Source organism: Polyodon spathula, chromosome 2 (assembly GCF_017654505.1).
Source record: "Polyodon spathula isolate WHYD16114869_AA chromosome 2, ASM1765450v1, whole genome shotgun sequence".
Taxonomy (NCBI): Eukaryota; Metazoa; Chordata; class Actinopteri; order Acipenseriformes; family Polyodontidae; genus Polyodon; species Polyodon spathula.
Window position 1 is genome coordinate 109,087,920 of NC_054535.1, and position 12,669 is coordinate 109,100,588.

The window sequence follows — 12,669 nt, forward strand, 5'->3', positions numbered from 1 at the left end:
TTAAATATATATTAAAATTATTATAATTTAACTATATTATATCATAGTGTTAAGAGACACATTTTTTCACCTAGATATTTAATAATTATTAATCTAAGATAATTATTATATAATCTATACGTCTTTTATCTATATAAAATAAATACTCTAAATAAATTATAAAATATGCGAAATTAAATAATATAATATACCATATAAATATATGACATAATATAATATTAATTAAATAAATAATATATTATAACATAAATTAATACTTTTTATATATATTAATATACGCTTTTGATGTCATCTGGTAGCTGCAGACTATTTTCATGTTAGTTGTTTAAGAACATAAGAAAGTTTACAAACGAGAGGAGGCCATTCGGCCCATCTTGCTCGTTTGGTTGTTAGTAGCTTATTGATCCCAAAATCTCATCAAGCAGCTTCTTGAAGGATCCCAGGGTGTCAGCTTCAACAACATTACTGGGGAGTTGATTCCAGACCCTCACAATTCTCTGTGTAAAAAAGTGTCTCCTATTTTCTGTTCTGAATGCCCCTTTTTCTAAACTCCATTTGTGACCCCTGGTCCTTGTTTCTTTTTTCGGGCTGAAAAAGTCCCTTGGGTCGACACTGTCAATACCTTTTAGAATTTTGAATGCTTGAATTAGGTCGCCACGTAGTCTTCTTTGTTCAAGACTGAACAGATTCAATTCTTTAAGACCTCGTCTGTCAAGCTTTCGAGATCAGTTTGCTCTTAGACCAGCATGATGGACCAATGGCCTCCCTCTTGTCTGTGTATTCTCTTATGTTTTTGACTGCCTGATCCTGGGTTGGTTCTTTTGATGTTTAAGCAAAGGAGCTGCTGTCTGCGTGTGGTTAATTTCCTGAGAGACTCATTTCTGAGGGTCACTGCTACCAGCCTGTGTGAGATATGGAGAGGCAGGAAGTGTGTTGGGTTAGATGTTTGACTCGCCTGACAGGAAGTGGGGGGCTCAGCGCAGCAGCGTTTGGGGAACTGTGACAAAGTGCCCGCCCCTGTGTATATTATCTGTTATATGTTGCGTGTGGTGTGTTAAATGTTGGTGTATAGTCATTGGTACACGGGATATAAATGGGTCTGTGTAACACGAGTGTTTAAAATGTATTTTTGTATTTAGGCACGAGGATTGCACAGCACTTCACGTGCAAGTAAAAAGTGATAATATGTGAGCACGGGGAATTGCACTTTATTAATTCACGTGCAATTGTACCAAGACTCCAATTGAATTATTGATTAGCAATCGAGTCTTGGTACAGCTGCATAAAAGCAGCATATTTTCACCCACTCGGGGTTGGGTGTTCGGTGAGTAGGGAATGGGAGAGAGAGGAGGAGTAATAGAGCTTATTATCAATTGCTATTGCGTGCTGGTGGGACCAGCACGATACTTGTTAGTCTGTCTATCTGCTCACCGTGTTTGTTTTGTGTGTCCGTTTTGTGTGTCTGTTTATTTTGGCGTAGTGCCGTGTCCTGTTTTCTGTTTGTTTAAACCATTTATTTACAATAAACCGGCGCAAGCAAGCGTCTCATCATTTCAATTCATCCGTCCTGTCTGTGTGTATTCCTTTCCTGGTTCTGACGCCGCCCACTTTGACCGTCTTTGTGACAGGAACGTATGCGCACCTCTCCAAATCCTACACAAGTCAAAAACCTCCAGCCAGCTGGAAGTGGGATCAAAAGGTCATCGGGATGACTGCTGTGTAGTGTCTCCCAGTCGGGACCCCAGAGTGGGACAGGGTTGAGAAGCAGGACGGGCTGGCGGCTCTGCAAGTCAGGATTAACTAAGAGGCTCTTTGTGTGCTTGTGGGGAAGCTCTCATCCTGCCAGGCTGCTGCAGTGCCAGTGTCTCACCACCTTCATAGAAATGAAGAAATGTTGCCTTTTTTATTTTCTGAAAGTCATTACATTACATTTTCAGTTGAACATGTAGTAAAATACCATATTGTTTACCGTTTTAATCTTTCAAACCTTTACAGCCTTGTTTGTTTAGTTTAAAGTCTCTCTTGAGAGTTTAGTAAACATAGCCTTGTGCACAAGAACACACCCCTACACTGACGGGAGTGAATAACTAATATGTGCACGATATGCATACACACACGTGCACATACACAACTGCACGTACACTTATGAACACATATGCACACATACACAACTGCACGTACACTTATGAACACACATGCACACTTACACAACTGCACGTACACTTATGAACACACATGCACACTTACACAACTGCACGTACACTTATGAACACACATGCACACTTATGAACACACATGCACACTTACACAACTGCACGCACACTTATGAACACACATGCACACTTACACAACTGCACGTACACTTATGAACACACATGCACACAAACATAACTGCACGTACACTTATGAACACACATGTGCACATACACAACTGCACGTACACTTATGAACACACATGCGCACATATACACCCGCACACATGCACGCGCACACATAAACTCGCATGCACAGAGAAGTCTGCCTGGAGCTGGGACGTCCAAGTTGTGCAGGAAGAGAGGTAATTGCAGGAAGTTATTTAAAACTGAACTTGTAATGATTCCCAAACAAGTGTGTCGATAGCAGGGTCCTGCATGTGTTTTCTGTGCGGGGCATGGCTTCAAAGTAGGGATGGGACAGTATGAAATTTGCACGTTATAATAACCGTTAAAATAAATACCCTGGTAACCTTAATATCACGGTATACAGTACATCATGCAAGTTATCAAATAAAGGCTCAAATGAAGAAAGACAAATGTAAATCACTTAAATTACCGTAATTCACAAAAATAAAACCAGCAAAACACACTTCCTTTCATGGAATGATTTAAACATTTGATATTTAGTATTTTACTATGCCAGATAACTTGGTACGTTTCTTTTTTATAAAGATAATCGGAATAATTAAAAAAAAAAAAACTCACCACCTAAAGTTGTACACTGTCAGTGTTATACTGCAACAGTATTAAGATCTATTATTTGCTCTCAGTGTTATACTACAACAGTATTAAGATCTATTATTTGCTCTCAGTGTTATACTACAACAGTATTAACAACAGTATTAAGATCTATTATTTGCTCTCAGTGTTACACTACAACAGTATTAAGATCTATTATTTGCTCTCAGTGTTATACTACAACAGTATTAAGATCTATTATTTGCTCAAAATGACATAGTAGGGTAGTTTGCTAAAACATTTTAACATATAAAATTAAATAAATAAACAAATAAATACTTTGTTTCGCTGATGGTAAATACAATTGGAAAACAAACATGTACCCCTACAGGTTATTATTTAAGAGCAGAGATGAGTCATTTATTTTTTTCAACCGGATAAATAAAATATGTATAGCAAAAAAAAAAGTATTTTAATACTAAAACGTGTTATTGGATTTACATTTACGACATTACACAAGTAAGTTTCCAATGATTATTACATGGGGAATTTGTAAAAATAAATAAACAAATAGATTTCTTCACTTACCCTAGAAAATTGGAATATAGTTACAACTAGTTTAAACAAAACCATGTTGATAAGTAGGCTATCTTAAAGCAGTCGTGGGTCTGTGCTAGTTTTGTTTGAGACATCGGTCGTGTTCTTATAGCGCAGTTATATCTGCCTATCAGTGAGAGGAGTGAAGTATCTGTATTAGTGTGAGATGTTGAGTATCTGTATCAGTGAGAGGAGTTGAGTAGCTGCCTATCCTGTGTGCTGGAGTGCTGTTATTGATGCAGTGACCCACATCTGCTAATCACTCCCTGTCAAGAACACCCCTTGAAACACAGGCTGCTCTGAAGTGACCTGGTTTGAATGGCTGGTCTTGAGTATCACACCCACACCACCCTGAATCCCTCACTGAGAGAAAACCACTACTGCACCAGCAAATCATTGAATGCAAATACTCTAGTGATCAGCAGACATTACTAGCTGTCTGACCATGGAACTTCCCCTGGAAAAACACGTGTGCAGTGTTTGAACTGGCCCTTTCTGTTGGAGTTTGCTATACTGCAGAGTTGCATGTTGATAGTTTTCTGTTGTAGTTTTGTTCTACCTCTACACACGTACTGTATGATGCATGCTAATCTAAAGAAATCTGTTAACAAATTTCGAGACTGACTGAACAGAGTGAGACTGGGAGTGAGCATGGCATGTGATTTTCTAAATTGATTGGCTGAGGTGCTCAGGGAAGTTTAGATTCTTGGGAGCCTTGTGTTGACCACAGGACTGTGCATAGAGAAGACATTCACTCCACTGTACCTGGCAGGAGAACAGCAACCACAGGCAAGTGTCGCTGCAGGCTCCTGTGTGTTTAGCCTTGCACAAGTCCCAGAGTTTTTACTGAAACTAGGTTTTGCAGGGATGGAAGTAAGACTCCCTTTGCATAGCAGTTTGAGCCATTCCTGGTTTTAATGTGACTTTAGTAAGACACCCCAGTCTTATTTCCAACCCTGATTTTGTTACTGTGTCTCTAGTTTGTACCCTTTTTAAACCACAGCCTTTTTCACACTGTCCAGAACCAACCAACAATGCAGTCAGTGTGCAAGCCTGCTGTACCTTCCAGAGATTAATGAGAATGTGCGTGGCTTGCCATGGTTTGAGAGGGACCATGCTGCAGCATTGTGCAGACGTGCTGTACAGTGTAGTGTAGTGGACCTGTGTTTGTATTAAATCTCTCCCTTTCTGTTTCTCTCAGGGGTCGCTGTGCCTTGTATGGACCCCAGTGCCTTGGAGCGGAGGACCGATGCCCGCTACACTCTTTAAGGTAACTCCACACTCTGAGGATGAAGGGTGTCTTCTTTCATGCTGACTGGGTGCTACAGGAACACATGTACACAATAAAACAGGCTACTGCTTTCACAAGTACACTTGCCAGGTCTGCTGAGCACATGTACACAATGAAACAGGCTACTGCTTTCACAAGTACACTCGCCAGGTCTGCTGAGCACATGTACACAGTGAAACAGGCTACTGCTTTCACAGATACACTCGCCAGGTCTGCTGCTTGGTAAAACCTCCACTCGTCTCAGTTTAATGTATTCCAAAAGCATGTGATATTTTTCAAGGTAGACAATGCAGGGTAGTTTAGAAAGTTTAAAATGTTCATGGCAGGGTTATGACACCTGGAGGAAATGTTTTAGATACTTAATGATTCCAATAACAAAGCCTGCATGTAATCTGGAGAGTGTTTAGACCAGTGCTGCTTATTATTATTATTATTATTATTATTATTATTATTATTAGGGTGCTGGTAATGACAGTGCTGCAGAGCTGACTGCAGTGTTTCTATTGCTCTGTATTAATGCTACAGTAATCAAAGACTGTTGTATGGAATACCAACTTCCGGATACTGTTCCACATGAGAGAATTGTGCTTGACCTTGGCTGCCAAATGGTGACCTCAGGAAAAGGAAGTGTGATCCAGCCTGCCCCCCCACCCCCCCCCCCCACCTGCCCCCACCCGCCCCCCCCGCCCCCCCCCCCCCCCCCCACCTCTCTTTGCAGTGCAGTGTGCCAGGCTTGGTTTCAGTTTCACTATCACTGTGTTTCTCTCTTTGCAGTGCAGTGTGCCAGGCTTGGTTTCAGTTTCACTATCACTGTGTTTCTGACCAGGGAGAGCAGACGGGGTCCAGTGACTCCCAGTGACCAGTACAGTGACTCTTAGGACCAGAAACTAAATAATGCATCCCTGCACATGTTAAGGATAGCTTAGGGTCAGGAGTACACTAATGCAGAAGGAGCGTGATGTTAAGACCCTCCCCAGATTGACTGCAGAGACTGTTTTTAACAGACAAGCTGAGCAGGGAGGAGAGCTGTCTGTGGAAAAAATCGGTAAAAATCATAACATGACTAACAATCTGAGTCTACTATCCAGGAGTGGGGAGGCATCTCCAAACTGCATAAACCATGTGTAACTCTGTGTGTGTGTGTGTGTGTGTGTGTGTGTGTGTGTTTGTGGTATAACTCTTTCTCTGAGTGACAGATTGGCTGTCCTGTCCTCCTGTTCTTTCCTTCTGTGCATTTCTACTTTCTATTAATGTGCCGCTGGGTCGCTGTCACGCTGTAGGGTTCTGTGCTTTGGGTCTCTGTCAAGCTGTAGGGTTCTGTGCTTTGGGTCTGTGTCACGCTGTAGGGTTCTGTGCTTTGGGTCTGTGTCACGCTGTAGGGTTCTGTGCTTTGGGTCTGTGTCTCGCTGTAGGGTTCTGTGCTTTGGGTCTGTGTCTCACTGTAGGGTTCTGTGCTTTGGGTCTGTGTCTCACTCCACGGAATACCCTAGCGCAGTGAGTTACATCCTTAAGCCACGAACACCCAGATCAAACCACATCACAAGAGACACAGAGTGACATCCAAGACCAAGACACGAAACCCAGACACAGAGTGACATCCCAAGACACGAAACCAGAGACCACACGGAGCTCGAACATCCCCAAGACACGAAACCCAGAGCCGAATTAAACATCCCAAGACACAGAAACCCATCAGACACGCGAGATCACCTGAAGACACCGTAAACAAGACAACACAGAGTGCCATCGTCACAGACACGAAGTACCCAAGACCCACAGAGTGACATCCCAAGACACGTACGAAATCCCAGACAACAACGACACGAAACCCAGTGACATTACGACTATCCCCAGGACCACTGACGAAACCAAGACCACGAGTGTGACATATCTCAACGACACCGAAACAACCAGAAGACCATAAGCTCGTGTCTTTGGGTCTGTTGGGTTCTGTGCTTTGGGTCTGTGTCTCGCTGTTGGGTTCTGTGCTTTGGGTCTGTGTCTCGCTGTTGGGTTCTGTGCTTTGGGTCTGTGTCTCGCTGTTGGGTTCTGTGCTTTGGGTCTGTGTCTCGCTGTTGGGTTCTGTGCTTTGGGTCTGTGTCTCGCTGTAGGGTTCTGTGCTTTGGGTCTGTGTCTCGCTGTTGGGTTCTGTGCTTTGGGTCTGTGTCTCACTGTAGGGTTCTGTGCTTTGGGTCTGTGTCTCGCTGTTGGGTTCTGTGCTTTGGGTCTGTGTCTCGCTGTAGGGTTCTGTGCTTTGGGTCTGTGTCTCGCTGTAGGGTTCTGTGCTTTGGGTCTGTGTCTCGCTGTAGGGTTCTGTGCTTTGGGTCTGTGTCTCGCTGTAGGGTTCTGTGCTTTGGGTCTGTGTCTCGCTGTTGGGTTCTGTGCTTTGGGTCTGTGTCTCGCTGTAGGGTTCTGTGCTTTGGGTCTGTGTCTCGCTGTAGGGTTCTGTGCTTTGGGTCTGTGTCTCGCTGTAGGGTTCTGTGCTTTGGGTCTGTGTCTCGCTGTAGGGTTCTGTGCTTTGGGTCTGTGTCTCACTGTAGGGTTCTGTGCTTTGGGTCTGTGTCACGCTGTAGGGTTCTGTGCTTTGGGTCTGTGTCTCGCTGTAGGGTTCTGTGCTTTGGGTCTGTGTCTCGCTGTAGGGTTCTGTGCTTTGGGTCTGTGTCTCGCTGTAGGGTTCTGTGCTTTGGGTCTGTGTCTCGCTGTAGGGTTCTGTGCTTTGGGTCTGTGTCTCGCTGTAGGGTTCTGTGCTTTGGGTCTGTGTCTCACTGTAGGGTTCTGTGCTTTGGGTCTGTGTCTCGCTGTAGGGTTCTGTGCTTTGGGTCTGTGTCTCGCTGTAGGGTTCTGTGCTTTGGGTCTGTGTCTCGCTGTAGGGTTCTGTGCTTTGGGTCTGTGTCTCGCTGTAGGGTTCTGTGCTTTGGGTCTGTGTCTCGCTGTAGGGTTCTGTGCTTTGGGTCTGTGTCTCGCTGTAGGGTTCTGTGCTTTGGGTCTGTGTCTCGCTGTAGGGTTCTGTGCTTTGGGTCTGTGTCTCGCTGTAGGGTTCTGTGCTTTGGGTCTGTGTCTCGCTGTAGGGTTCTGTGCTTTGGGTCTCTGTCACGCTGTAGGGTTCTGTGCTTTGGGTCTCTGTCACGCTGTAGGGTTCTGTGCTTTGGGTCTGTGTCTCGCTGTAGGGTTCTGTGCTTTGGGTCTGTGTCTCGCTGTTGGGTTCTGTGCTTTGGGTCTGTGTCTCGCTGTAGGGTTCTGTGCTTTGGGTCTGTGTCTCGCTGTAGGGTTCTGTGCTTTGGGTCTGTGTCTCGCTGTAGGGTTCTGTGCTTTGGGTCTGTGTCTCGCTGTAGGGTTCTGTGCTTTGGGTCTGTGTCTCGCTGTAGGGTTCTGTGCTTTGGGTCTGTGTCTCGCTGTAGGGTTCTGTGCTTTGGGTCTGTGTCTCGCTGTTGGGTTCTGTGCTTTGGGTCTGTGTCTCGCTGTAGGGTTCTGTGCTTTGGGTCTGTGTCTCGCTGTAGGGTTCTGTGCTTTGGGTCTGTGTCTCGCTGTTGGGTTCTGTGCTTTGGGTCTGTGTCTCGCTGTTGGGTTCTGTGCTTTGGGTCTGTGTCTCGCTGTTGGGTTCTGTGCTTTGGGTCTGTGTCTCGCTGTAGGGTTCTGTGCTTTGGGTCTGTGTCACGCTGTAGGGTTCTGTGCTTTGGGTCTCTGTCACGCTGTAGGGTTCTGTGCTTTGGGTCTCTGTCACGCTGTAGGGTTCTGTGCTTTGGGTCTGTGTCTCGCTGTAGGGTTCTGTGCTTTGGGTCTGTGTCTCGCTGTAGGGTTCTGTGCTTTGGGTCTGTGTCTCGCTGTAGGGTTCTGTGCTTTGGGTCTGTGTCTCGCTGTAGGGTTCTGTGCTTTGGGTCTGTGTCTCACTGTAGGGTTCTGTGCTTTGGGTCTGTGTCTCGCTGTAGGGTTCTGTGCTTTGGGTCTGTGTCTCGCTGTAGGGTTCTGTGCTTTGGGTCTGTGTCTCGCTGTAGGGTTCTGTGCTTTGGGTCTGTGTCACGCTGTAGGGTTCTGTGCTTTGGGTCTGTGTCTCACTGTAGGGTTCTGTGCTTTGGGTCTGTGTCACGCTGTAGGGTTCTGTGCTTTGGGTCTGTGTCACGCTGTAGGGTTCTGTGCTTTGGGTCTGTGTCACGCTGTAGGGTTCTGTGCTTTGGGTCTCTGTCACGCTGTAGGGTTCTGTGCTTTGGGTCTCTGTCACGCTGTAGGGTTCTGTGCTTTGGGTCTCTGTCACGCTGTAGGGTTCTGTGCTTTGGGTCTCTGTCACGCTGTAGGGTTCTGTGCTTTGGGTCTGTGTCTCGCTGTAGGGTTCTGTGCTTTGGGTCTGTGTCTCACTGTAGGGTTCTGTGCTTTGGGTCTGTGTCTCGCTGTAGGGTTCTGTGCTTTGGGTCTCTGTCACGCTGTAGGGTTCTGTGCTTTGGGTCTGTGTCTCGCTGTTGGGTTCTGTGCTTTGGGTCTGTGTCTCGCTGTTGGGTTCTGTGCTTTGGGTCTGTGTCTCGCTGTAGGGTTCTGTGCTTTGGGTCTCTGTCTCGCTGTAGGGTTCTGTGCTTTGGGTCTGTGTCTCGCTGTAGGGTTCTGTGCTTTGGGTCTGTGTCTCGCTGTAGGGTTCTGTGCTTTGGGTCTGTGTCTCGCTGTTGGGTTCTGTGCTTTGGGTCTGTGTCTCGCTGTAGGGTTCTGTGCTTTGGGTCTGTGTCTCGCTGTTGGGTTCTGTGCTTTGGGTCTGTGTCTCGCTGTTGGGTTCTGTGCTTTGGGTCTGTGTCTCACTGTAGGGTTCTGTGCTTTGGGTCTGTGTCTCGCTGTTGGGTTCTGTGCTTTGGGTCTGTGTCACGCTGTAGGGTTCTGTGCTTTGGGTCTCTGTCACGCTGTAGGGTTCTGTGCTTTGGGTCTCTGTCTCGCTGTAGGGTTCTGTGCTTTGGGTCTGTGCTCGCTGTAGGGTTCTGTGCTTTGGGTCGCTGTCACGCTGTAGGGTTCTGTGCTTTGGGTCGCTGTCACACTCAAGGGTTCTGTGCTTTGGGTCTTTGTCTCACTGTAGGGTTCTGTGCTTTGGGTCTTTGCCTCACTGTAGGGTTCTGTGCTTTGGGTCGCTGTCACACTCAAGGGTTCTGTGCTTTGGGTCTCTCTCACACTGTAGGGTTCTGTGCTCTCCCAGCAACACAAGGTTCATTACAAAGCAGTGTTTAGGGCAGCTATAGGGGAGCTATGGGAGACGTTTTCTTTCTTTCTTTCTCCCTCACTCTGGATGAGGCAAATGCTGGTTTCAAACTAAAAGCAGCCTTCTGCTAGGTAGTCTGTTTAATAATCAATCGTTTGTGAATTAATTGAATGTGCCTTCCAGTAGTCCTCTGAGTTGATGCCTGTGGTAATCCATTCATACTTTTTTATTTTTATTTTTTTAAGTTATTTCTGCAACTCTTGGCATCATGTGCTTTGTAAGAAAGAGGAAGTGGTGCTGGCAGTATGCGTCCTCAGACTCAGAGACAGGGAGTATGAGTTTATTTTGTGAGGAGATGGGGGTGTTTAGGGGCTCTGCCAGCATTCCTGGCTACCATTGCTTCCTGTGTGTGTCAAAGAGAGCCTCATCGCCATCTGCAGGCAGTATGTGGCATTGCATGCTTCCTGCAAATAACACCACACACAAAAGCCAATAAACTGCATAGAGTACACAGCTGGGTAGGGATGTAACACTTGCGTATCGATGAGTCCTGCTCATTTCTGTACATCATGAATCATGGTGTAACAGAGATGTATCGTTTGTGTCGTGATATACGAGCACAACAGAGGTTCTGGAATAAAGAATCTAGCTGCTATGAATACGTTGGGTCACTCTTGTTTATTCTTTATTAATTGATCAAATCTCTTAATACTGTAGAATACATTCCTGCAAAAGTCTTATCTGTTTAGTGCCTTTAGTGATCTGTTCTGGTACACAGGGTGTTCCCAGTGTAGAGAAACCTGTTCTCTCTGCACCTCTCCCCGGGATGCTGCAGCTGGGAGACCCGCCCCTCATACAGCAGCTCAGAGGGCTTGAAAAACAAGAAACACCTTGAAAAGCAAGAAGCCTTTCCGATCTTGAGAAGACAACAGACAGGCCTGTGTGTGAGTGTGTCTTTGTGTGATGGGGACATTGTGCTGTGCACAGTTTCTGGCTTTGCTGTACAGTCAGTGTGGTCTTTCTGCTTGGCTGAGCAAATCTGAAACATTTGGAGCAGTTCAGTGCAGGGCAAGGCTGGTTAAGATGCATGGGCTCTGCAGTTCAGCTGGAACTGTGTTGAGCTGCTAGGAGGTGATTACTGCCTGCTGGTTTAACACTTACAAGGCAGCAAGTCTAATGTTCCGAAAGCCACGTCATTGAATTGCTAGCAGATGCAGTATTATGAGGGTAATTAGAATAGAGGTGTACAGTAGAAGTTGTTGCCTGTGAAGAATGAAACCTAGATTTTCACTGTGCTGGTGTGGCTCTGCTTGGCTACAGTGTGTGTTTCTACTTGTTTGGTTCTTTGTTATTTCTGGTAATGGGCGATGGCCCAGTGCTCCACCAGGCATAGCAGACACAGTAAATGAAAAATGTGTGGTACGTTTGTTTTATAGCATTATGTATAATGTGATATTTATTAACTAGCTAGGAGCAAAAATCAAAGATGCCCTTTAAGTTGGAAGCTGTATTGTCATCATTTGAGCAGGTTGGCTCCAGTGTTGAGATGATACAGCGCCTCTTTATCACCACCCCCAGCCTCAGAGTCCTTTGCTGTGCTCGAGGTATCGGCAAGGGTTAACTTAGGCTCAGCTCCTTTTTAAGATGTTAAAGACTTCAATCAGATCCTCCCCTAATTATTGTTTATAAGCTAGATTCAGTTTCTCCAGCCTATCTTTGTAGCTCAATCCTTTTCTAGTTCTATACCTGTACCACTCATTTGTATGTGGATGCTACATTTGTGACAGGCCACATTTACATCTCATTTATCAAGTTTCTTACCCAGTTCCTTGTGGATCTCCTGGGTGGTTGTAACCGTATCGGCCACTCTCCCAAGCTGTGTCTCTTTCAAATTTGACAGGCTTGCTAATTATCCCCTGATGTAAGTCATTGATGTAGATAAGAAGCATGAGTGGTCCGAGGACAGAGCCCTATGGTACCCCACTGAGCTACAAGTACTTCCTGTGTTTTATCAGTTTTGTATCCACTTGCACGGACGTCCTCGTATTCCAATAGATTTTAACTTTAGAAGTCTTTCTTGCAGCAGAACTTGGTCAAGTTGGTTCCTAAAGAATTCAAGTGTTTCTGCCTCAACAGCATGACCAGGTAACCCATTCTGTACCTGATGTGAAACTGAATGAGGTTTTAAATTCCCAAGTCCTACTTTCGCATTTAAAAGTGGCATACAGAACAAGAAAACGAGGATGCAACATTTTAATAAGTGTTAGTCTTTATTAATGTTAATGCAATTATGAATAATAGTTTGTCCAGCTTATTTTTTATTTATAACTTTAAGATTTATTTAATAAAGTGTTGCACCCTCAATTGTCCGTTTTCTACATTCTGCACGCAGCAAACCCTGTAAATTAAACCAAAAGCTAACCCTCCCCATTTATAAACTGCAGGTGTGTCTACATCTAGTTTTTATTTATTTGATTTTATTTGTGAACAAAATGTATTTGATATGAAAACCCGGAGCGGCTGCACTTTCAAATGAAGCCGGGCTGGACGATAGTCGCTGAGCTGCGATAGGTCTGAAACGACACAAGCTCTGTGGACAGGGATTGGTCAGATTTAACAGGGGGTTGGTCAGATTAAACATGATCCCTGCCTGGGTCGTTGATTGAGTCAATCATCCTGGA

The 12,669-nt window shown here is 45.2% G+C and overlaps 1 protein-coding gene across 8 annotated transcripts in view; it reads left to right on the forward strand.

Annotated features, from left to right (window-relative positions):
- The window catches only part of LOC121307246 (receptor-type tyrosine-protein phosphatase alpha), a 44,537-nt gene that overhangs the window by 12,013 nt on the left and 19,855 nt on the right, over positions 1 to 12,669 (forward strand). For 5 of the 8 annotated variants that reach the window (XM_041239461.1, XM_041239401.1, XM_041239427.1 and 2 more), the window contains exon 2: positions 4,732 to 4,800. Coding sequence is in view for 4 of the 8 variants with exons in the window: in XM_041239401.1 (XP_041095335.1) it covers positions 4,780 to 4,800 (21 nt within the window). In the remaining 4 variants the exon portion in view is untranslated. Of the gene's footprint in view, positions 1 to 4,731; positions 4,801 to 10,766; positions 10,933 to 12,071; positions 12,134 to 12,669 lie in introns of those variants that run through there. The other 3 variants (XM_041239435.1, XM_041239453.1, XM_041239444.1) reach the window with 2 other exon arrangements.